The 26960-nt window shown below is 36.1% G+C and overlaps 1 protein-coding gene across 4 annotated transcripts in view; it reads left to right on the top strand.

The window, feature by feature from the left end:
• Positions 1-26960, top strand: part of NOL4 (nucleolar protein 4) — a 183908-nt gene that overhangs the window by 126401 nt on the left and 30547 nt on the right. For 2 of the 4 annotated variants that reach the window (XM_062568251.1, XM_062568252.1), the window contains exons 7-9: positions 11757-11936; positions 12681-12872; positions 24124-24237. In XM_062568251.1, the coding sequence (XP_062424235.1) occupies positions 11757-11936; positions 12681-12872; positions 24124-24237 (486 nt within the window). The remainder of the gene's footprint in view (positions 1-11756; positions 11937-12680; positions 12873-24123; positions 24238-26960) is intronic. The other 2 variants (XM_062568254.1, XM_062568255.1) reach the window with 2 other exon arrangements.

Consider the following 26960-nt stretch of genomic DNA (forward strand, 5'->3'; position numbering starts at 1 on the left):
ATTTAACAGACTACATAAAATCACAGGGCTTCCTTATATTCAGGCCAGCCAAAAGTTTTCACATACTTTTCTCTTAAATATATATATATTAATGTTTTTTCAAATTAGAAAGTTCTGCAGCTGTCTCAAGCAGGCAAAATTGTAATTTCTCACTACAGTGGGAGTTTCTGGTTGTTTAAGGGTTGTACTATGAAAGCTACAATGCAACAGAGGTACTTAATGATATTGATGGAGGTTTAGGATTTGTGATCTCTCTAATTCTTCTGGAGTGTTTTTCAACACACTGTGTTGTTTGCTATAAATGGTTCCTAGAATAGTTTGATCAGGAATTTCCTTTTGTTTTGGGAGTCATTTTAAATGATTTTTATAATATTGCTCTCTATTTCCTACCTCAGAAACGACAGAATGTGTCTTTAGAAGAAGCATAGCTAGTGTGGCTCTGGGACTGAAAAGTTTTTTTTTTTTTTTGTCATTTCTGGTTTTCGAGGATCTTTTTGTATGAATGCTAAAGACACATTGATCTGTAGACTAAAGGCTAGAGATTGCTTTTATCAAGAATTTTCCAATGTTATTCTTCTAGTTACAGTCATGTGCTAACCTCAAGCAATAGATCTGTTGTACTCTAATGCAGTGTTCCTCTTGGAGAGATATGATTAGGAAAAGGAGGGTCAAGTTACAAATATTTATTAATCAGTCTAAAGATCCATTTATATCAGATAAGTGGGGAAATAAGCAGCAATGTATTCTCTCTGCTTCAGCTGCTGACATCTCAGCTGCTCCCGCATCACTCTGTATGCAGACCTGGAAACCCCCAGGAATACAGTCTTGATCTGTCCCCTCTTGATTTGTCTCAACTTCAAAATCCCCCCATCTGGCCCTCAAGCAATAATTAAGGCAATTAATCTCGGCTAGTTGCTAACATAGTCTAGCTGATTTTCCTCCAAAGACATTTAAGAAAGCTTAGCAAAGGAAAAGTTTTCAGCTATAAACAGACAGAAACAAAACACAAGAAGGCAGGAAAGATAATCTTTCACTCTCCAGTTGTGTCCCATACTTCTCTGTACACAATGCACTCCTCTGTTGCACTTGCAATAACTTTGTGTAGCACCCCTGTTGCATTCCTAGCTTTCCTGAAAGAGGTCAATCTTTAAGATGTCATTTGATGACCAGAATCAATTTATAAAATGGCTGCTCAGTACTGAACAGATTATTTTGGGTTACATGCATTCCCATTAACCAATTGGCTTTGTTTTTTGCATGAGTCTGTCTCTCAATATGTTACCGTTACTGTCTTTTTTCCTCCAATCTGTACTTCTCAAGATGTAAATGGTCTGTCAGACTCACATGATCAGAAGAGAAGGAGTGACAGGACTGTCTCCTCTCACCTATTCTGGCATATGACTCTAGTGACTGAGCAGCACAAACTGAAGGAAGGAGAGCGTAAATTTGTCTCAAACGATGGAGACAGGTGAGTTGGAGTTCTCTCCTCTGCTGCTTCCACCAATTGTTTTTCAGTCTCCTTCCTGAACATTTGTACTTTTGCCATGCTCAAACTGGAAAGGAGAAAGGTGGGAGAACCTTTGAAATACCATTGTATAGGAATGAAGTAGGAAGAGAAAATCAATGCAGAAGAGATCTTACAATAAATTAGGAAAGAGCACACCAAGAAAAGTCCCTTTCATACCATTGTTAAATCTCATTCTTTTCTTGTCCTGGTCATCAATTTTAGTTCCTCATTATTTGTTATTTTTGTTCTCTGCACTTTATGCTTCTCACTCATATGAGTCAAGATAAAAATGAAATTCAGAAACAGTGCTTCTCTTTCCTTATTGGAGAAATAGAACTACAAGTCAGCATATAACTGTCTGCAGTTAATACATCCAGTGGCTGTCTGGTCCTAGGCAGCCTTTATAGGGAGTAGCTGAGTTTCTGAACCTCAGATAGGAGTCTTCTGCCAAACTCCTGGCAAGAAGGCAGAGAAGACAGAGGCATCCTTGATCTTCATTGCTATCTCTCTCCTTCTCTCCACCTAGCAAAAACAGATGCTCCTCTCTTGGTGCTGCCACTCTTGGGGCATACAGACCCTGCAGTATTGACCTGTTATTACCCCATGCATCTGTCTCTGCAGTTACTTTCTTGAAGTTTCTTGTTGAAACTTTGTGCAACGCTGCCACTCACATGGCTTCTGTGTCCATCTTTCCTGGCATACGCAGAGTAGAATGAAAGTAAGTGTTAAAACTAAACAGCTAAACAAAAATTCTCATCTCCTGATTTCCTGATATAGCTTGAACTTTTTACCTGTGAACATGTACCTGTAGCTGACAGTTTTAGACAGAAGGGATGTTGTTCACAAATAAGCACCTTATTTCCCAAAGTAGATTCTTGAGACTAGAATTCTTGTAGGACTTGAGAACAGTTTTATGTTTCAGGATTGTAATTGAAGAAGAAAAATGGTTATTGAATGCTTTTGGTGTCAAAGTATAAATTTATGGCAAGAAGGAGCAGAAAGAAAACTAAGGAGGGTCATAGGACGGAAATAGTATGACAGAAAAGTACCTTGCCAGAAGAGCATGAAACAATAAGGACTCCAGGCATAATGAGCTTGAAGGAGAGAGAAAAGAACAAAAAAAAAAAAAAAAAAAAAAAAAAAAAAAAAAAAAAGGAGAAAGCAGCTTAGCTGAAAATTTGGTTTAAACTGAAACAAGAGGCACAAACAGAAAGAATAGCAAAAGAGAAAAAAAGAGGAACAAAGGTTGTGGCAACTTTCTAGTTCACTGTAAATGTTTGGCAAGGGCCCATGACTAGACCAGTCAATTAGGTGCAGTTTCCCTAATATTGGCAGTGAGAGAGAGGATACTTCTCCTCAAGGCAATGCACTCAGAATTGAAACAGAGCATCCAGTTATGTCATTTTGACAAGAAACTGCTATAATGATCACATTGTCACATTAATGTGATCTAATGATCATATTATCACGTTATTTCCCTTTATGTAGATATTCCTCCTGTATGCAGATATTCCTAAAAAATTATAATCTTAGAAATGAAACATTAGGCTTAGGAATACTGAGCTACTTTTCAAGAAATTATTTCACTCCTATATCTCATTTCCTATTTTTAATGATAATAGCTTCGTACTTAAGTCAGGCTTCAGAGTCCATGACTGCAGCTGTAGTACTTAGCAATTACTTTTTTTTTGAAACTGGCAATAGTTTGGGATATTTTTGAACGCCAGCAGTAACACTGTTGACCAGCTCCTGGGCTCTTTGAAGGATAGATTGAGTTTTGTCAGAGGCTCTGCTGTTTCCACTTCAAAGAGTTCCTATGAACTGTTTAAACCAACCTTGACATGCTGGGTTATATGTTACTCTTCTGTCAGTAAGATAAGAAGGGCAGGCTGCAAAGGGAAGAGTGAGAGTCTTTCAGCTTGAACTGTTGTAATTGTCTTTGGGGTATCCAGTACTCTCTTCTCCATCTGAGTTACCTCCTAAATGCTTTTGCATATGTTAGAAGTTTCATTCTCAATTTAAATGGAAGGATAGGAAGCAAACAGCCTACTGCTTTTATAAAGTAGTTTGTAAACTATTGTAGCACCTGATTTTCTAACTATCTACCAGAGAATGACAGTTATGTTTGAATATTTATTGGTGGTCAAAAATGCTCACTAGCTGCCTCTAACATGAACCTCCATTTCATCAGAATAACGTGAAGTACATTTCATCAGAATAATGGGAACTGTAAAATTTCTTGGCAAAAAGCCAAAATTTTACCAAAAATTGGAAATCATGTTTTTCTAGTAAAATAGCTTTCAATCAATGCGTTTAAACCAAAGTACAGGGGCTACATGGGGCACCTTTAGGCTTTTGGCTTCTCAAAACTATGGCAGTATCTAGGAAGTATGGAAATACTGTCCTTAGAAGAGTATTTTGAAGATTACTTACATTTGATAATAAGATAGGCTCTTGCAAGGATTGCAATATCTACAGTCAGATCTTCTGGTTTGATTTTGAGTGTACTGTAGGAAGTATTCAAAGCATCTGTTGGCTCTTGTTTTTACAGAAAGCCAGAAGTTTGTGATGGAGCTTTCTTATGTGGCAGCCCTGGCTTCACATATTCACAGAAGGTCTGTCAGATCCTCTCAAAGCTTCAAAACAGCAGTGTATGATGCTGAAAATAGGTTAGGCTTTTATTTGAATCTGTCACTATTTAGCTTTAGCTTTTCAGCTCCCACAAAGGACATTGCATTTTTGCCAAAAACATAGTATGTACATTGTTTGTGCCATGTAACCAATTATTTTTGTATATCTAGTTTTTCAATAGCTAGCTGAAAGAGCCTAACTTCCTACATCAATGACAGGAGTTCTACAAGTCATTAATAAAACAATTTTAATAAAAGCTGTGAGAAGTATCAAGTCTCCTACTCTGTTGAATCCGCTGTACCCTGGGAGTCTTGACACTGCTGGGCTAGACATGTTTTGACATTTCCATTCTGATTATCAGAGAATTCTGCTGCTCCAGAGTGTTTGGGATAATATCCTAGTGCCAAGAAGCAGCAAGAATTAAAGGAGGAATTAGAAAATAATTCCTTAAACTGTCACCTTTAGCATACTTTGTCTTTCTACCTGACTGAGAATTTTCAGTTGCTTCTCTGCTTTTACTTTTCTTTTTAATTTCTGAGATTATTTCTATTAGGGCAAAGTGATATATTTCAATAAAGTCAGTCAATACCTGTGGGATAGACCCAGGATAGAATATATTTTAGGTAAAAGGAGAAAACATACCATAGGAAGATCTCTGTTTCAGAAGGTCTTCCAATTATCTCTTATCTTTCAATTATCCAGACTTTTTTCTATCCAGTAAAATCCCACTGGAATGGAAGTGTCTAGAAAATTGAGAGTTTACCCTACTTATTGTTAATAAATGGCCTCTTGTTAAAAAAAAAAAAAAAAGTCTTAAGCATACAAATAGTATGATACAGGCTGGCTAATTACTGATAGACTAGATAGTCTTGGGAACAGTCACCTTTTTTTGACTACTGTAAAAACACAGGCACTGCGGAAAAGACCATGTCAACAATAATTCATGAAAAAAAATCTTTTGTTTCTTATTTTCTACTGTAAATACCTGAAGAGTTGTCTTTCTGGACTTTGCATTAAAACAGAGAAAACAGAAAAGGTCTTTTAGTATTTCTACATAATCTAAGTTTTATGATAAAATGTCCTATAGGATGTACTCAAAACAATTTGCATGTTAGATGACATTTCTATAGAGTCAAACCTACAAAATCCTGGATTTCAGATTTATATTCTTCTATTAAAAATGGCGTTATATGCTAATATTATATATATCTAAATGAATGCTCCAATACTAGAAATTTTGCCTGATGACACCTTTCCATTATCAAGGTTGAGATTTTATGAAGAAGCTGAAACTGTAATGTGTTCACCACAGTTGTGATATAACAGAGGGAGCAGAAGACTCATAGTCCGATGCAAAGATATGGGTAACACGAGCAAATGACAAGTTTATAAAAATGAAGTTAATTGGATCCAGAAATAAATGGTGAGACACTGGAATTGTGTTTGAGACTTCACAGTATTTTTGGTAATGAAAAAGAGATGATGGACGGTAAAGTTCCTCACACATGATAGTATGAAAGTTTGAAGAGGCTATAGGAAAATGATAATAACAGTAAAACATGGAAGAGAAGAAGATATAGGGGTTAAATGAAGTTATGGACAAATGGCTTACTAATGAAAAATCACAGAGAATTGCACTTCTATCTATAAATCTGAAAGAGGAATGCTTAAGAAACCCAGTTTTGACTGATACTCTAGTGTTTGAATTGAGGAGAGAAAAAAAAAAGGAATGTTTGAATTTATGGTTTCACCTCTTTTAATAATAAAACGGCGCATATGTCCTAGAGTTATTTGTTGTTTTATGTTGTGTTATTTATACTGTATATGTTATAGATTTTGTATTAAAAAAAATCTGTATGCAAGTCACCTAAAATATGGAAAACTCACAGTTTGCATAGCAAAATAAGTGGCATTCTAAGAAATTAATATACGGGTCAAATATAATTTTAAGAGGAAGATATAGGATATAAGTTTTCTCTTAACCTTACAGGCTTAACTTTATCATTGTGTTGAGTTATAAAATAAAATGCATTATTCATACAGTCAGTTCACTGAAAACTAAGATGTTATACTTTCCTCAAAAACCCTGTTATACATAGAATCAGTTAAAAATGGAAAACTGAAGTAAATAATTAAAACCTAGTTCTAATTTAAGGGACAATTTTTGAAAGAAAAGTCTTCAATCAAACTGGATGTCATAATAATATTCTAATCCATTTTTGAGTCTTATGAATGATTTCTATGAAAATAAATGTACATGGTTGCACATGGGAAAATATATACAGAAAAGCCCACCTAATTTGCAAGAGTGATTTCTGAAATTACAGAATTTGACATATACAGTTGTAGGGAGGAAAAGACTAAGGTATAGAAAGAGAAGGAAGAAAAGATTGGAGGTATAACCAGAACTCTGTCCACTTTAGATTATGTTTTTATTTCCTGATAAAAAACGGTGATGTAGTAATTCTTATACCTGTGGAGACAAATTTGTGAAAGAGAATCATGTATAGCCAGTAGAGTGTTTTCATCTCTACCTACCTGTAAATATTATTTCACAACTCTTTTCCCTTCTATACAGTGTGGAAACCCATGCGAATACATTCAACTCTTCAAATTTCTAGATCTCTCTCTGTCTACAAATCTCTTCACTTCACAGGAGAGCTGTGGTTTATGTAACCAACGAATGCCTCATGAAATGACTGAAATGATGATAAGCTATCCAACTAAATGTAGAAAAATGAAGCCTGGTTCAAAAAAAATCATGTTAGGCTTTCTTCACAGAGCTTTTCCTTAAAAGGGCAACTTTTATTTCCTTTCAGCATTTTTTAAAAAATCACAAAGCCATGATTTTCAAAATTTTTGATCATGACAAATGACCATCCTTAATAATTATCTTTCTGATACTGGGTAAGCTTTGACTTACACAGCAATGATCTCCCCCGTACAGTCATTGAGATAGTTAAAGAGTAGCCATGAGTCTCTGGCTGTCAACTCCTAGGAAAAGCTTGGTACAGTGAGTTCATGTGACATCATCCTGCCTACACAAATCAAATCTGATGGCCATCCACCATCTCATGGTCTACTACTATAGTAGACTTTATTTTTGTTCGTGTTTTATTCTTGCTCCTTTGTTCTTGACAAAAAGATTTCTGTTAGCAGCTGCGAGGTTTCTGTATTACTATCTGTTGCATATATGGAGAATTCTTCAGTCTTGCAAATAAAATGATATGCTCTTTCTGCTACAAGCATATTAGAAATCAGTCAGGCAATAAAGGAATAACTCCATAGAAGGACCTCTAATAAAAAACCCTTTGCAGTTTTGGGAGTTGCTCTTGAAGGAGCTTTTGGACCAAATAAAGAGCATCCAGAGCAAACCAGTGAAAATGAATATGATTCTGGAAAACATGATTTACAAAGAAGGATTAATTAATTGAGAAGAGAAGATTGAGTGTATGGGAAATGATAACAGTCTTCAAACATCTGAAAGGCTCTAATAAAGAGGGAAGAGAATTATCTCTTCTCTAGCTACATTCATCCTCCATTATCATATGTAGTGGAGAGATGAAAAAGAAACAGGTTTAAAACAGTTTATGAAAGACTGAGGTAGGTGTTAAAAATATCCTAATAATTCTGAAGACAGTGAAATACTGGGATAGAGTGTCTGGGAGATGCATGGAATCTGCATTACTGGAAGTCTTTGAGATAAGAACAGGAAAGCAATAATCAGAAATGACCTGATCTTGCCCTGTGCCAGGAGAATATGCTAGGAAACACTGTCATATCCTTTTAGGTTTTTATTATATGATTTTGCACTTACCTAACATCAGCTGACTTATTGTTGCCAACTCAAGAATTATTGGAAGCACTCTGATATATATATATATATATATATATTATATATATTTATATATATATATAAATTTATGAGCTTCTGGAACCAGGTTGTTAGGCAAGAAGCTCTGATACCATTTTTATGAAGCAGAAGCTTCTAGTGTTTATTATTGCAGGGGAGAGATTGGAACATGGAGCTTCCAGAAAAGAACAAAGACAAAATGACCAGAATTTATTGATTAATATTTCAGTATTTTCAAGGTAACTTTGTAATTATCTGAATGTTACATAGAGACTATACTCTTGACCTAAGCCTTAGCCTCCTTTGTTTGAGAAAGTTTTTCTATGTTGCTGTCACTATTGTTTTCCAATCCACATTTTGTCAAGCACAGAAGTTTCACATGTGGAACATCTGTGTCTATCAAATGCTTTAGTTTCATGATCACTTTAATCTTGCACTGCTGTCAGAAGAGATGTGTGTGCTTCTCAGTGGTCACTCCTCCTGTGGCCCAAAGGTTTGGGCTTTCAGGTGGTGAACTGGAGCCAGGAACTCATCCCACTGTTAAACAGACTGGCAAAAGAGAGGAAAAAAAAGTTTGGACAGTATCACTTTTCCCATCTAGTTCACTACAGGACTACAGAAAAATATGTGTGTCAGCACAAGGGAAGAGGTTATACAGACGAGAATGAGTAGCTTCCTACCTGGCAAGGTGACAGCAACTGCTTTAAAGGACAATGCCAGCCTAAAGTGATCATCTGTCTATGCCATAAAACTCATAAATGTGGAATATGTGTTAAAGAAAATTTGTCCTCCTCTATCATGCTCCATGTTTGGTTAGTGCTGAAACTGCTCAATAGAATATGAAAATAAGATGTTTTGTGCTACTGCAAGCTACTCAAGTGAGAGAAAGTTAGTTTCTGCCATCACTCAGTATTCATCTGTGTAGAAATATAAAAATTTAAAAATTTTATTCTGAACTGAGCTTTTTGTAACCTCCCTCCTTTGTATGCTGAACTGACACTAGAAAAAATCCATCTTTTTTCCTGCTACTATAAACAGTCTTAAGCTACCTGACAAATAAATACAGTCTCCTGCCATGCCATTTGGTCAGAGTATGCTATTCTCCAAATTTCATTTCAGGTGCCAAAGTTATTCTTAAAATAAATATTTTGGAGAAAATATTGGAAAAGGCTCTCTGTATAATGCTTTCTTAAAAAATTAGTACTATTATTTTCAGAGAGATGTAGCTAATCAATTTTGGCCTGATTTTCTTTCCTTTGCAGAAACCAACTCTCAGTCTTGGTACATAATTTATGATCTTGGCATTCAGCCCAAACATATGTACATGTTGAAATCAGTTATGCCTCTGCTTAACTTTACGGACATGAGTAGTCTAATCATACTTTATCTGATGAAATGTATCATGTGAAATGTTTGCATTACAAGAGTTCCAGACAGGCTTCTTCAGGACGGTATGTTCGCCTTTACTATAACTTTATATGTCACCTAGTTCAAAAGATGGCTTCTTGATTACCGTGGTGCCCTCGACATGCTCCCACAATACTGTTAGATTTATAGCTGTAATATGGAATGAAATGAAGAATTGCAGAAGAACAAGTCTTGCAGTCTGGAGCAGATCTTCTACTGCATAACACTTGGACAGAATTACAATAATGCTGACAGGTCATCAGTTTTTACTCTAAAAATTCTGTTCTGGAAATTTCTTCAGGGTCAACCAAAACCACCCTTCATATTCCTTAGTAACAGGCTAGCAGGTAGCTGCTGTTGGTCTGCTGGTGTTTGTTGGACAGGTTGCTATTGCTCATGTGCAGTAAGCGCTCTAATACGCTATAGCTGTTGTCTCCTGTCAGCATTTTCTTCCTGCGCTTGATTACCCAGTAAATTCAACACCTCCTGCAACCTCAAGAGTTACCTGAATGGGCAGCAGTGTAGGTGCCTGTCATCTGGACAGGGTGCTACGGAAAGGAACAGTTTCCCTTCCCTGCCTCAGTAACTTTCCCAAATCTCATCTTCCCACCCCATTTCAGCTTTGCCATCCTGAGCCCTGAGGCAGTGGCAAAATGTCTTGCCTCCTACTATGCAGTCATAAGCTATAGGAAGAGGTGAGGTGATGCTAAGCTTGCTGCTTGCTGAAGGTTTGTATCTGAAGGGTTGTGGTTTTGTTTAATTTTCATTATCCCTACAGCTACTGAGAGGGTATGTAGTGGTCTAGGGAGTGAAGAGACTCTTAAGAAAGGTGGGGAGAGACTACAAGATCTGATATTAGGAGCATTAAGGATTAAAAAGCGGAACTCATGGGATTTATTCTGTGAGGACATGAAGCCTGGGGTGGATGGGCAAGAAAGGAAGGCTTTGAGTATGCATGCTGCAAAGGCAAGGTAAGGAAAAGAACAGCACTGACTGCAAAATTAATGGTGTACAGAGGACCAGATAAGATGGAAATGAAAACAGAAAAAGAAAAAAAGAATTTAGAATGAAAATACAAAGCAAGAAATATTCCTTAAAATTGATTTGTCTTGTTTGCTTTTCCCTCCTATCTTACTACCCAGCTAGATTCTGCTATTGGTGAAAACACCTCTGAAATAAAGATAACTTTAGTGAAATCAAGATATAGAGTAAGACATGTAATTCTATGCAGATGTATTTGAAATATATTTTTGGTTGAGGTTTTATGCCCCTGATCTTTTGTGACATTTAGACAGGAGGTACAGAAAAAAGTATGAAATTTGTCATGTATACAATGTGTTTTGGCACAAGAGAAGAAAATTTTGGTATGCTGCAGGATGAAAATACTATAGAAGTTAAATTGTGCTCTGAATTACCTAAATGTGAATTTGATGGCTTTGATGGAGATACTCCATGATACTTCTTTGTAGCTGGGGAAGAAATGATCTTAAAGTCTTAAGTCATGGAAGGCTTTTTATTATTGTTTATCTTTTTGAGATCTGCAGTTTGAAGTGTATGTAGGAGAATCAGATAACTGAAATCTTGATATTGCAAGGAAAAATGAACGATATTGGCTCTTTCTGTAGCTAGCAACTTTTTAGGCAGCATAAGTTGACAGCAGTCTAATGAGATGGTCATCTTGATTTATCTAGCAAACTAACTGTTCTGCTCAGGAGAAAATTCAGAATGTTGATATGAGAAAATAAAAAATTAATAGCTATTCAATTTTTGCTTTTACGATTCTCAGAGAAGCACTAATAATGTTAACAAACATACATCTTTAATTCATTTTTGGGTTTTGTGAGTGGAAACTAGAATATGACCATTACCATATTTTGAATAACTTATTGCAGCTCTTGATAATGATGGTAATGATTGGATGAATATCAATGTCTGCTACTTAATTCTGCTTTGCCTTAAAATGTGTAATTTTTATTCCTTTGGAGTTTTGTGCAAATGCACTGTCCTTATTTACATCTTGATGTAAAGAAGCCAGTATTTGTAAAAAATTTCTGTATGTAGTACTCAAATAGGGCTACATAACACATATCTCATCTTAACTGTAATTATCATAGGAGTTTCATTTAGTAATTGATTTATTGAATTTGCATCTGGTCATTTTTATTTTAAGTACTGAAATGAATAGTATCATGAATTTTTCCCCTTACAAAAATCATGAGCACTTTATTTTAGCTCTGGAGAGAGCAATATGAAGAATTTTTAAAAAACTGTGGAATTCTTTAAGTGTTTCTAAAGCATGTGGAAGACTTTATTTACGTAGTCTATTTTTACAAATACATTCTTTTTCTCTGCTTTCAGTCCCCTGCCCATAGCTATTCAAGCTATGACTCTGGCAAGAATGAGAGTGTAGACAGAGGTGCAGAAGATCTGTCTATGAATCGAGGCGATGAGGATGAGGATGACCATGATGAACAGGAAGATCCTGAGAAGGTTAATGAATCAGATGGGGTAGAAGCTGAGCGACTGAAAGCTTTTAATGTAAGTCCTCTTAGACTCATTGACTTGTTTACTTCCACTACCTTCCTTTTACATTTTTATTTATGGATAAGTTAAACAATATTAGAGGCACATTAATTTAATTTGCAGGATCTTTTAATTATTATTTTAAAACACATTAAACTCTTGACAACAGACACTAGATTCACTGTGTTTTATTTAGAATTTTAAGGCAGAGTGCCATCTTTAACAGTGAGAAAAACAAAGCTTTGTTTTGTGTGTGTGCATGTGTGTGTGTATATATGTGTGTGTGTGCATGTTCATTCTGCGAATGCAAAGGGACGGTAGCTAGTTTATCAGAAGACCATTCCAGTGGTCAGCTGTTTTCAATTGCTTTCCCAATATATGTAATTATGCATGAAAACACAGGCAATTGTTCAAACAAAGAAAAAGATTCAGTTCAATAAAATGATGTAGCAATCACAACTTATTGTTAATAATGAAACTTAAGTGGTGCCTATTTTCACAATCTGTTCTGGTTTATCTCGCAAGTTCTGTATCCTATAGACTATTCTTTTCTTGTCTTTTTTTTTAATCAGTCCTTCCCCTCCCCCCCCCAAAAAATAATCCTTTAAAGAATTGTTTGCTTAATATTTCTGGCTTCCCATTACAAAGCTCTTCAGTGGATAGAAAAAGTGTCTTCCTCTCAGTAATCAAGACAGGAAGCTAGGAAGAGAAGAGAGCAGCCCTCCAAACCCGTCTCCTCTGTCTCCCTCTTGCCAACAGATGTTTGTCAGGCTGTTTGTAGATGAAAACTTGGACCGAATGGTCCCAATCTCTAAGCAGCCCAAAGAAAAGATCCAGGCTATCATTGACTCATGCAGGCGACAATTCCCTGAGTATCAAGAGCGTGCGAGAAAACGCATACGTACTTACCTCAAGTCCTGCAGGCGGATGAAAAGAAGTGGTTTTGAGATGGTGAGTTTTGATTTAAAACCCAGCCCTAGTTTCCATCAAAACCCCATATGTAAATCCATGGCACTATTTTGTTTTCATCTTAGTGTCTTTTTTTTTTGTTTGTTTGCTTGTTCGTTTTGTTTTTTGGTAATATGAGGTCAGAGGTTTCTTTTTCCTTCCTTCATTCTTTCTGAATTTATTCCTTTTGTTCACTGATTTAAAAATGCTTTGAGATGCTATAGTTCACAAGATAAACTAGTATGAATCCGTAGGAAAATAAGAATAAAGTATGAGGGAAGAAACTAATTTAAGGCTTATATAGTGATATATTTTCTTCTTTAGGTTATGGTTAGAAAAGATTTTTGCCTGGCAAAATCTTGCAGTAAGATGGATTTTTCTTTAAAATTCTTCTACTAATTGGCTTTATGTGAGCTCTGTATAAAGTAGATCCCATTGGAGAAGTGCTAGACCCAAGTTAACGACCAGTGTAGAAACATGTTTTTAACAATAGTTTAAGGTTTTGATTTTTTTTCTTGCATATTTTAACCTGCTAACAATAGGTGAAAGTTATCCTTTTGAAATCTTTCAGTTGGTTAAATGCATTCTGCACATCTACATAGGCCTTTAAAACATCAGAATCTTCAAGTTTACATTTCTACCATCCTCATGCATTGTTAACTGCAATTGAACCAAAGACCGTGAAAACTGTATTGGTATACCAATGGCAGCGTTTTCAGATATTAATATGACCCAGTATCCCAAGAGTGTGTAAAGAATAGCTATTCACACAGGCTGGCAACTTAAGAATCTCCAAATAACTTTTGTATTTCCAAAACCCAGGAAAATCACATGAAGTTAAGTAGCAACTTATGTTTGATGTATCATATCTCTTTCTCTAGCCGCTAGATGACAATAAAATGACCTCATCGTTACAAATAGACATCATTTAGTGATCAAACATATCATTTTTATTTTAATGAATCATCTGCAAACCCACTGATTACATAAAAAAAATTACTGGGGATGACTGAATTTTACTGTTTCTCGCTCTGTCTCTGTCTCTCTTTCCTGCAGTTTCTACAGGATATTTATGAAGTCCATATGTTGGTTTTAAGGAGTTAGTTGACAGTTATAGAAGGAAAATACCAGGCTTATCTGTAGAGTAAGACTACTACCCAATAACTCAAAAAGCGGAGACAGAAAATTTTAGCTAATTTTTTGTGTGTGTTCATGAATCTAACAGCATGGTTTTATTATTTGAGACATGGGTTAATGCTGTTTTTGAATGATGGAAACATAGATGAAAAGAGACAGCTAGAACATCTGTATGGATAAAAGTGCCAAAGATTGACTGGTGGTATACATGTCAGATTGTATAGCCTTCCAAAGTAAAAGCAGGAAAAATGGAAAGTAAATATTTTCAGTAAGTAGCATCAAGTTACATCTACTCACTCTGGCTGAAAATTAGTAAGCAAGTTCAGCCACCACTGTGCCAAATATTTTTATTTTGCTGTCCTTTCACTGAAAATACTTACACAATTAGCCAACGCGAGCAGATCTCCTCACCGTTCCAATTTATGGCCTCATTACTGTCATTATTCACACTGGTGAGCACTTATGTAAACTGGTTCATTTTTGTTATCTGAAAGACTTGCACAACTGCTTTTCAATATGAATAAGGGGCTTACAGCCTGACCCATAACAGCTAGATTGGCTTGGCTTCAGCAGATTATTCACATATTCATATGAATAAAGGTTGCAGGATCAAATTTATTCCTGGAAGGGGAAAAGGCACAAAGACTACCAGGAACGTGATTCAAATAGGCAGTCTTTATAGTTCAGAAATATACCCTGCTTTTATAATGTTCCATTACAGTTTATGGTGGGGTTTATTGCTTTTTAAATAAAAAATTGCCCTCCAAAATATTGACTTTGCTGACCATGAATGAAAGTGACAGGGCATTGGCTCTCCTGCCAAAGACTGCAGCCCTCACAGGCAGGAGGGAAATGTGTCCTGCTTCCTTACTCGCAGGGAGGAACCTGAGCCGAAGACTACCCAAAGGCCCTGGAAGAACTCCCGTTCACTTTCTGAGAGAACATGTGATGTTCTGTCTTAATGACCTGGATTCAGGTAGTTCTGAGATGGAACACATACCCATTTGCTTTTTTCTGAATTATGTTCTGATTTCTGAATTACTTTATCAGTACCTCGTGATTATAAGCAGGTTTTAAAAGTGCTACCTCGGACAGAGGCACTTCACTGTATGATTATTTTGATGTACTTACCATGTTGATAGTGGGAAAGGATCACTTTGGATAATAACATTTGTTCCAAACAATCATGAGAGGACATGTTGGTGCTGATTTGAATCAGGTGCTACCCTCAAGTACAGCAAAACAAGATAATGATCTCCTCAGGAATGATAGCGCTACCATTGTTATATTAAATAGGAAGTCAGATAGTAATCTGCACAGGAGATGCCTTTACCATAGACTTATTGAGCATAACTTTTTCATTTTCTTCAGAGCAAGAATGCTATATTTTGAGCATCTAGTTTCAAGAGAAGAGAGAATAATCTCATATGTGGCATACAAAAATTCAGACGATGTGTGGAACAGTGCAGCTATCTTACAGCATCATGTTGTAAAGTTAAGAGAAAATGTACACTGAATTTAATTAGTGTAAGACTACATGGCGAAGATGAAAAGCATGTCTGAAGCCAGCTTCTGTCAGTTATTTGCCATCTGTAATCCAAACGACACTTGTTGCTGCTTAGCAGGTTAGTTGTAGCTCTGAGGCAATAGGAAAGTTTCAGGTTCACGAGCATTCATATTGTTAGCTAATGTGTTTCTTGGTATTAATGTCCTGTTTTTAAGAGACTGCTTATAGATATTTATCTTGCTTCTGCTTATGACAGCTGATTGTCCATCGACTCCAATGCAGCTTGCATAGCCTCTTGTTACCAAATATTCCTTCAAGAAGTCCTCTTTCTGCATTGGGAAAGTTTTACTTATTTGATTATTCAGCTTGTTATTGGGCTGCTTTCATTTTGCTTCTGATGCAAGCATATCCTTTAAGCCAAAGGAAAATGACATTTTGCCTGTCTCCCAAGATTTGATGTTAATGAAAATTCCTTTATATACCTTCAGTGTTTTTTGATCTATATATGCCATATAAGAGGAATTTTCCTCCAGAAATGGTCAAATGACCTATTTCTCTAATCATATGAAAACCCTCCTTTAGGCTTGTCTCTGTCTATGTACACATAGGAAATGGCAAATGGAAAAGATAGAAGAAAATTTCTGAGGATGTGTGGTATCTATTTACTTAGCTACAGTCCAGAAAATTTTAGATGTTAGAAATGATCAAATGGTATGAATTAGCCTAATAATTACATTTTCTTACTCCTGTCTGCTTCCTCACATCTTCCTGATCTCCTATCATCAGTCTCACTTGCTGAACTTGGTTTGAAACAGTACTTTGGGTATCTTTTGCACAGTGTGTATTTCCATGTGTATTTCAATGCAAGAGCAAGGCCTTAAACTAAAAAGCTCAATAACACAGAGATTCTTCCTCTTGTTCAAGCAAGAGGAAACCCTCCTTCCTAGGCACTACTGTAAAATAAATAGTATCAAAGAGCAAAATATTGCTATAAATTGAAGAGAAAAGGCCAGTCTTAAATGACTTTCATTGTCTGAAAATGAGTTTGGATGTATCAGCCAGAAAAGAAGAAAGGGTTAAAGACCCCAGTTAGATACCAGTGATGTTCATCTCAGCTCCTTCTCTCCCATTCCCACACAACAATGTTATCAGTAACAGGTAAAGAAGCTCTGTGACTTTCATTGCTTCTGTGTTTCGCTTGTGCAAATTGGCTTTAAGTGGTGTTTTAATGATTGGCAACTGTGCCCGTGGCGATCAAAATGTTTTAAAAGTGTCTGTTGAGTTGGATTTCTCCATTTTCTGATACCAAACTGAGCATTTTTTGTGGGGGGGGGGGTAATTTTCAGATGGTGGTGTGTTTTCTGAAATCTGCCTCATTAAAGTATCTCAGGATAAATCTCTAACCTCTGTTTTTCAGTTTTAGCTTTAGATAGAGGAAGCTTTCATGAGTTACTGAATTTAATGCTGAATAGGCCAGCTGCCCTTGCAGCCACTCAAATTTTCAATTCTCTGGGTCTTTAATGGTGAGAAAGGTCATAAACATTTTCAGGAACACGAGGGTCTGTGGGAGCAGGGATGCATCTTTAATCTTGATTAAAGAGCTGGGAAACATTAAAACAACTATTACAAAACAGTAACATGAAGATCTACAAATGAAAATAAAATTGTTGTTTTGTACTATACCCCAAACTGTTCATTTTTAAGCATTGAACCCTTGTTAAACACCAGTTATTATGTAAGTCTGATGACTATAGCAGGTTTAAAAAAGGGGAAGATTATTCTCTGACAAACTTTAACTTCTTGTGTTAGGACTCAATTTAAAAAAATTATAGAAACATTTCTTCTAAAGCGTCTGATTTTTTTCTCCACAGAACAGTAAAATGAATGCTGATGTGATTTTTCATAGCTATGTTTTAGATGTTTTGAACACCTTTTACTTTTTAGTAATGTCTGCAAGTGTGAGGCAATTTTTGAAAAGTGAGTAGCAGAAGAAGTCATACTTTCTTCCAGTAACTTTGGAAAATGTGAAGAAGTTAGTTTTGGGAAAAGGCAAGATATCTGGAAACAAGATGAAAACTAAAAAATATCTCACAATCTGGTATTAATTGGTCTTTCATATTCTATGAGAGAGAAAAGGATAGGAATGCAATTTAACATTTTCTGTACTTTTCATGAAAAGTGGACGAAAAATAACCCTCCTCCCAAAATGGCAGCAGATACTGATTTATAAAATAATAAAAAATCCTTGTTTTATGAACAAAAATAAAAATGTAGGATAAATGGATCATGATCACATGATTACTTGTAAGCTCAAGATCGGAAAAAGTGGTAAATATTTCATTTTTTCTTATACTGGGATTCTAACTTAGACAAAGACATCTTCTACAGTGTTACTTAATTAGCTGGTTTGTGCCAGCAGAGTAATAGAGTGGCAGAGCCAGTTTGATGTGTTTGCTTAGACAGGAAATAATGTTAAATCGGACTCAGTTTTCCTGGCCTGCTGAAGTTTGGTAGTGAACCATTTGCTGTTGAGATGCCCAATCCAATCCCCACCTAACTCAGGAGGAGTTAGTCCAGCCCAGTGATTCTAATCGCTCCCTTCCTCTTCACTCTGAAGTACCAGATATACTTGATGTAATGAGAATCTCACCTAATTTTGCTAGCTAAGAATTAAGGATCTAAAGAAATGGGGTGACCTGGGCTCCCTCAACAATCAGTGAAGCAGTTCAGTAATCCCAGCCAGAGAATGCCACATCCCCAGCTATGTTATGAATCAACTTCTGGAAATACCTCTTTTCCAATGACTTAAAAAAGGATGCAAAGTGCCTCGTTTAGCTAAAATACGTAGGTATTAGATGAATAAAGTCACACTGGATGGATCATGCTTCTGTTGGTCGTATAAGTAATTTAAAATTTTCAGTAGTCAGACTAAAACTGCTCACTTGAGCAGGTGGACCTCCAGGACTTAGCCCCGTATGTAAGCTCCAGAGCAGCAGGAGAGTGCTGCTGGGTTGGAATGTGTCACTTGCATTACATGTAGACAGAAATACAGCTGTCATAATCAAGGTGCAATATGCAATATTTCAATTAAATAAAAGTTGAAAACTGAAAAAAGTGGTATGAACACCACAGAATGTTTAAAAACGCCACTTTGGCTTTTTAGGAAAATATTTCTATTTTTTTTCTTCCCATTCCTTGATAGATGTTAGAATTGAGTATCTATCACAGATAGATACTGTGATATCGCAGATTGCGAGGCTGAGCAAAATAACTGAGCCCAGTTTGAAACACAGTGCTGCAAACATTAAAATGCCAGTTGAGTTGTTCATATTTCACTATTTTGTACTAAATAATAATTATAAAACTACTTCCAATAGAGTGCAGTACTGTACTTAAGTCTGTTAATTTAAAATTCTCAGACAACCTATTGGTATTACATATCCTATGTTCTGCAGGAGTACTTCAGAAAGAAATACTTCAGAATCCTGTGTAGCTGTGCAGCGTAGGACAGTTCTGTGTCAATTATCTGCATTACACTGAGTAAAAATTCTCATCTGAAGATAATGTATTCCCTTCCTTGTAAAGCACTATGGATATTTTCGTATGAAAAATGTTATATGTGGTTTCATATTTGGGTAATAGTTACAGTATGTCCTCATTCATACATTTATATTGGAGTTTCTATGAAAAAAATGAAAGTAACTCACATGTTTATGTGTTTGCAGCAATCATATACTGAAACTTTTCTCCTTTTCAGTGTTAAATGGCCTAAACTACAAGGTAGTATTTGTGCACAAATGTATATAAAGTTCGATATTTTAGCAGGTGTGTATGTGTGCCATAATAGCTGTATTTTTTTCAGAATAGATTCAGACCTGTGTAGTGTGTCAGAGCATCTAGACCAAGCTTCTGTATGAAATCTTTGTCTTTTATTTATGTTACAAGTAAATATTGGACCTCAAAGAAAGTGGCAAGAGGGTAACTTAAGAGACAACATTTCTCTAACCACAGGAAAAGTGTAACATATACAGTAGTACTGCAAACTTCTTTCTTGTGAATATACTGCTCCTAGTGGTTTAGACTAAAATGTATATGCATTATGTCCATGCTTATATCTCTGATTTGGAGATTTATACCAAAAATGTACAACTGAAATTGGAACACGTAGTTGTTTAGACTCCATCTGGAAATATAGGGTAGAAATTGTGTGTATGTAGCAAAAGGTAAATATAGTAAAAAAACCTCACTTGGGAGGATATTGTATTATGTATTAAAAACGCTAGTCTCTTATGTTAAGGAATCAGAGATTATACTAAAATAGTTAATTTTCAAGGAATCTGGGCCAAGGATTTCATCTACTAAAAAAGTAAAATACCTTGCAGGACTATTCTGTCACTCACAGCAAGGCTTGTTGTAAGATACTTTGATTATTGAGAACCAGATCTAAAGACTGCCAAAGTCATTGAAGGATCTTCATTGACTTTAGTGTTCTTTAAAGCAGACAAACAACAATTTGACTACAAAGGTGTATCAGCTAATTCGTTTTTTCATGAAGACATCTACAAAAAGATATCTGCCAATACTTTGTACACTTTCTACAAAAAAGAGACAAGGGACTGAGTGTAGAAAGCGATCATTTTCACAATAGTTTGCCAAAAAATGGTTTTGTTTAAAACTATGCAAAAATTCCTGACAAACAGTATGTGTGCCTGTTGCTTTGTCCTGTTCTTTGTCACTGTAAGGCTCTGTAGTGGGCTCCAGAATCAGGTATAAATTGCCTTGAACTACAGTTTCAAATACAAGAGAACTGGAAGTGGTTGGTCATTTCCCACAGGCTGCTGAGGGAGTTTCTACCAGCTCCTGGTTGTCAGTCATTTCAAAAGACAGTAAAAGCAGATGCGTCTGTATGCACGTGAAATCTGGCAGGTTGCCCTTGCACCTTTTGTCAAAATGCTCTCCCCCTAAACTATGTTGGAGGCTGAAAATTAATTAGGTGTCATCCAAAGTGATGATCAAAAACAAAGAACAGCGCATATTCAAAATGTTGCTACTGTTTTAGTTCAGTCACCTGCAGTATTGGTTTCCAGGTAAATACCAGATAATTTGTGTGCTGCTGCTGGGCAAAGGCATACAGTCTTCTCTAAAGGTCTGTATTAAGCTGTTTTTAAGATTCTCTTAAGTTCTGTTTATCTGTTCATCTAACTTACTATAAAATTGTCAGCTACCTCTTTTCAATCTTTCATTTTTGTTATTTGGAAACAATGTTATCCTGCTTTCTAATTTTGCCATGTAAATCCCTTGTTTTGATAGACGAAAGATTAGACACTTGGTTCTTTTCTGTTGTTTTACACATGGGTAATTCCAGTAGAGCTATTGTATGATTTACAGCAATGTGAAGTGAAAGAAATATTAGACTGGGGCTGTGAATGTTGTGTATCAAACAAAACAAGGCATGTTCTACCAGTTAAGGCTGGTCAGGAATTTTCTGCTGATGCTTTTCTTTCCTTTAAGAAATGTTAATTTGCCAAAATTTTTCCATTTTGACAAACTTCAGTAAAAGGAAACCTGTTTTCCTGCTAGTTCAGTGGGTTGGTTGTGGTTCCAGGGGTCTGTGGGAACCTGGGCACCCTTGGAAATAAGGAAACTCCTTGGCTCCCACATTTCCTCACATAGTCCCAAACACACAGGAACCAGCACTCTTCTCTGCAGAATGGAGCCTGAGAACCTAGAAAACACTGTTTTGGCTGAGATTCTCAAGGCTGCAGCTCCTCCTTGCACAATGGAGCCTGAAAGCTGAATTTACTAAGTGGTGGTGCCTTGGCCGTGTTTCCCAAGGTCTTTGTGTCTCACAAAGATTAGGTGTTTAGATGTGTTGGGAACTCAGCAAAGACTGGGGCACTTGGGCTTGTTATGCACATGGTTTTATAGCTGGGTTTTATAGTCACTGCAGAGGTCATGTGTAATCAAAGCATGGAAGATGAAGTTAAGCTAAGCCAGAAGGGACCCCTGAGCTCATAGGGCCATGAATTCAGTTTGTTTAGAAATTAAAAAAAGAAAAGAAACACTGTGATTATTTCAAAGCACATTTTTTTCTCTTAGGGCATTTCAAAATTGATCTTTCTGACATTTCGCAGACATGACATTTCACAGAACAGAAAAACCTTCTTTTTAACAGCTCTACTATCAGTGATAGAGGACCATGTTTGTCTTCTCAGTCAATGCCAGAGTAGCACTATGCCTGAGTTAAGTTGGCAGAACCGGAACCTGAGTCAGATGATTCTTCTGTGCTTTGTTATAGGATATATTCCCCAGATGACTCAGATGTGCATTCATTACATTCTCCCTCAGGTTTTCTCTAGATAGTTCTTGACACGAACATATCAACAGCCAGCTGCAGTTGAGTGAGGAGTGAGAGAAATTACAAGTTAGCACATACGTCAGAAGGAGTACAGTCCTTTACCTGGAGATTTCATCAGTTCTACAGATACTAGCTTTTATATGCTATGTTTTAATGGTGGACATAATCACTGCACTCCTTGTTAGAGAAAAGCATGTAACGGCTTGATTTTGGTGGTGTTTCTTTTTTCTTTAATAAACACTTCACTAAACCTATTCCCTCCCATAAACATATAATCTGGGGGAACTTGGGTTCATTTTTCTTTAAAATATTTTGGCCCACACATCGCCTTCTAAAAATACATTGATGTATACATATGGTTGCTCACCATTTTTCAAAAATATAATTGTATAGCCACCGCTGAAGCACCACACTGAATAGACTTCAATGCAGCCAACATAATAAAGGTACCTTGAACATAAAGTAAAACAATGGCATCTATAGTGATACTTATCCACCTAAAATGGAGAAAATCTCTCTTGTGGCTGAGTGGTGGAATAATGTATACAGTGTAACATGCCCATTCTAAGGAATGAAAATAGTTGACCTAATGGTTTGTCTGGAAAATCTCCCTGAAGGGCTTATACCCTTCTCTGGGACTTGGAAGAAGGCGTCTACTTGTACTGCAATGTTAACCCCTGAATGCAGGGTTTAACATCAATGTCCCTCGTCTCTTAGACTAGCTTGATTTTGTCAAAAATGCATACGAATACATTATTGTGCAAACTGTAAACAAGTTCAGTAGTTTGTTTATGCTGTCAAATCAATCCAAATGTCATACTTCATTGTACTATTGCAACCCCTATCTGTCTTTCTTACACTATTACTACACTGACGCTAGAGGAACCGGCCTTGTTGGAATGGGGAGAATTAAGCTTATTGCTCTGGAGATGGAGGACTATAAATCAGCTGTCGACTTCAAAAGGCGAGCTGAGCTTCTGTCAGGGACAGATTGTGGTCCCTTGTACTAGAAGTACAGTGTGAGATATTAAATTGATTGAACGTTCTGTAGCAGACAATCAGTTAGGTTAATATAATGAATTCTTCTGAAGTTGTTTAAGTACTGAATGGAATTACTTTAAAATTTGCTTCCAAAACTCGGTGACATTTCATAGCAGGTTCATATTTATGGTGCTGGAGGTAAAAAGGTGGACCTCTGCAAAAGATGAGTATAGCCAGTTCCTATGAAGGTAAAATTTACACAGTTCTTCTGACTTCAATGAAGCTTTGAAAATTTATGGAAGTTCAGAATCTGGTCCAACAAATTGCAACAATATCTATGGTATTATCCAAATTTTCTTTAAATTCCTGATAGTTCAGATATATCTTTGTATATTAATGAGGAAGGCTGGTTTTATCATCATCCTCACCTGAGATATTATTTTGCTTGTAATTAGGACAAAAAAAATGTGTAAATGCTCTCCTTACTGAATTGGTAGCAAAGATCATACTGCAATTTATAACCAGTAGTGAAGCTAAAAAGATTTTAGCATTCTCTTGTTTTTTTGTGATTCATTGCACCTTTAACCTAAAATATGTAAAAGCTATGAAATTAGAAATGGGAGGCTTTGCTTCAGAAAAATAAACCATATTTAGTTGAGCCATAAAATATCTACATTGTTGGCAGGCTGGCATTATCAAAAGAAAAACATTTTTTTTAAAAAAAAGTCATTTTAATCACATCAGTCATATTGCAGTATGGAATGCAAATGTTCATATACTACAGACTGAAACTGCACTGAAATGTTCTGACAATCTGTTATGTTTTGAGTGATGTTTCAACCCTATCACTTGGGATTTTTGTTTTGTTTTTCTTATGACTATAAAGAAACGCTACTCATCTCTGTCACATGCTATGCAGGATAAAAAGCTTTTCAGTTTTCTTAACAAGAATCAGAGGGCCAGGGTGCTGCTAGAACGCAGAGAATATGCCAGTATCTGTTCAAAATACAGCTTAATGAGACAGACTAAATACACCGGACAATAGAGCTGTGGGGGGAAAGGGCTTCTGATGGAGCTATGGATCAGCTGCAGCTTTAACATCTAACTAGTTTCATTTTTCATCTTTACAAGTTCCATTCCCCTGTTTCGTTGGTATAAACTACATTTCAATGAGCGGACTTTCCAGCCTAGGTGACAGTGTTGTGTGCTTTGCTAAGGATATTGTGGATTATCCTAGAAATAATTTCTGTGTTTCTTTTTTTCTCTCATAGTCACGACCTATTCCCTCACACCTTACTTCAGCAGTTGCAGAGAGTATCCTGGCTTCTGCCTGTGAGAGTGAAAGCAGAAATGCTGCAAAAAGGATGCGGTTGGATAGACAGCAGGTACTGTGTTGTTTGGGGGTCTACTACAGCCGTATTTATAAAAGCACTGGAGCTGGACTCATTTTCTTAGGATGCCATGCAGAAGGGTGGTGCAATCCCTTATGTGTTTCTTGTTAGCAAGAATGATTAAAATACAAAACCTGTAGCTGTTTAAATGAATACACAAGTGTGCCTTTGTATATATTTACATAAGCTATATGAGAGAGGCTAGTGTATTAATGAAGTCCAATTGGATAAAGCTGTGTATTTATTAAGAGCTATACATTTTATACTACTGTTATAAGAAATACAGCACACAGCATGTATAATTTAAATAAATAACAGAATTAGTGCATGTCTACATGAGTCAGTGTGTTTATGTGTGCACATATTCTCTTTCACATTTTTGAACAGATTTATAAATGTAAGGAGAAATTGTGTAAGTTTCTGAAAATACCTATTTACCTGAAACAGAAAAGTTACTCTGATTTTACCAAATTACAGTCCATTGATTTATGAATGTTTTAAAGGTTCAAATTAATATTTATTTTATTTTTATGTGATTATTTACCTATTGTCTTATGTGTTATCTTATTTCATTGTTATTAACTTGTTGAAAACTGCATATTTTCTTTCAATTTTTCAAAATCAGATTGGTTGCTTGTTTCAGGCTTTAATTATCCAGTTGTTCCAAGAATACAGCGAACCTATGACATTTTTGTTGTAAAGACATTTATGCTTTTTGTCTTTACCAGATTATCACCAAGACAAATACTAGTAATATCTTAGCTGTATTGAAATCTGCCTCTGTCATCATAGATGAACTTTTTCATGAAATTCAGTGTTTAAAAGAATATTTTCCTTTTATACATAGCCCATTGACTTCTTTCAGGTGCTGACCTAGTTGAATAAAGGATTTTTATTTTGCTCTTATAATATTGATAGATGAAAGGCAGAGAGTGGATATTGCTGTGACTTTTTGCTGTTATAATTTTTTGTAGTGTTTTCATTAATGCTGTATATGTGCTTAAGGTTTCCAAAATATATGGAACATCAAAGCTGTAATGTTAAGCACAACTTAGGTTAGAAGTAGTGCCCAGTTTCTTCATTGTTCATTACAAAATTCAAAATCTGTAGACAGGATCACTCCATACTGATTGCTTTAATTACAAAGGTCATATTTAAGTAGCAAATTTGCCTATGAAAAAAATATGTGTTAGGTTCTACTTCCTTCAGCTCCCAGCTCCTTTTCGGCAGAATATGCTAAGAACACTGTGGAGGTGGCTGCAAATAACACAGTCATTTGATTCAGCAAATAGTAAATTAACTGGATGACATACCTGTGGTGTCTGCAAAACTATTTGTAAATTCAGGAGGGATTTTCTGAATAGTTTTATCTGAAAAAAAAATATGGGAGAAAGTGTTGGTAGCTTCAAAAAAATGATAGTAAGAAATTTACCGTGCGGGTGAACAGTTAGGACAGTCACTAGAGAAACAGGAAACCTAGGTTCTAGCCCCAGTTCTATTGAAAAGTTAATTATTTATTCCAAGTACATAACACTAACCAGTAGATTGAGAGCAAAGCACTCCAGAATATTTCTGAGTGGAGTATTTAACACATGTTAAGGTCTGTGTTAGTGCTTAAACTGAGGTGGGAACTGGACCTGTGTCCTCATAGGTAAAAGGACTCTATCCTTCTCCTCCTCCTATTTTTTCCCTTTTATTTACTTTGAGATTTCCTTCACTTTTCTTACACATATCCAAAAACAAATATTTTGAATGGAATTTTTTCTTAATCAGAATGAGATCAAAAAAGTTTAGTTCAACTTGCACCCTTTTCTGTTTGTTTGTAGTGTTTAGCAGCTTCAAACAAATAAATAAAAAGCCTTTTGTAAACATAAATTTCCAAAATTGGGCATTACACCTATAGGGTGGACTCAGGCTATGAGGACTGTTCAGTGGAAATTTGGGAGGAAGAAAGGGGAAATAGGATTTGGATAATGAAAATTACCGCTTCATAAATTATATCAAGAGACCTTCTAATGGAGGATGATCATTAGATAGTCCTGGAAAGCAGATTCTTAAGAGGATCTGTAAGAGCACTCATTCAGCACTTCCCTTCAAAGCTGAATGGGAGCAGTGAATTAAAGCTGTTTTATTCTTGCACACAGCACAGTGAAGGTCTGCCTTTTATTCTCCAAATGAGTCAGTCTGTCTCAAAGGAAGATGTAATTTGCATCCTTACCACCAGCTTTTCAGAATACTACCCATAAAATGTTTGTATGTGTTTGTACTGTTAAGTACAGATATAGATAGATAAGAAAGCAGGTGCATGGAGGTCTTTAAAATGAACCTCAAGGATGTGATCAATCAGATCCTTTTTCAAACTGAGGGGAATCTCAGAAGGTCCTAGTCACACTTTCTTGTGCACTCACTCTCATGTTTTGCACTAGTTCTCTCTCTGTGTCTCTGTCTCTCTCTCTCCCTCATGCCTTTTATTTATACAGCTATGCAGAAAATGTCTGTGTATCTATGCTGAAAACTGCCTACAGCAGGTACCTTGTCTCTGGTTTGCAAGGTCTGTGCAGTCAGTGCTACATGTATGTAAAAGATCTAATGTCCCTGCTGAATAAAGCCACCTCCAGTCCAGTGGCAAATATCACTGGTGGCCAGGCTACTGTCATCTTCCTTGCCTACTCAAATCACTCAAAGGCATCTAATATAGCAGCCAGTGCTGCTATATA

The sequence above is a fragment of the Rhea pennata genome, chromosome 2 (genome assembly GCF_028389875.1).
Source record: "Rhea pennata isolate bPtePen1 chromosome 2, bPtePen1.pri, whole genome shotgun sequence".
Lineage (NCBI taxonomy): Eukaryota > Metazoa > Chordata > Aves > Rheiformes > Rheidae > Rhea > Rhea pennata.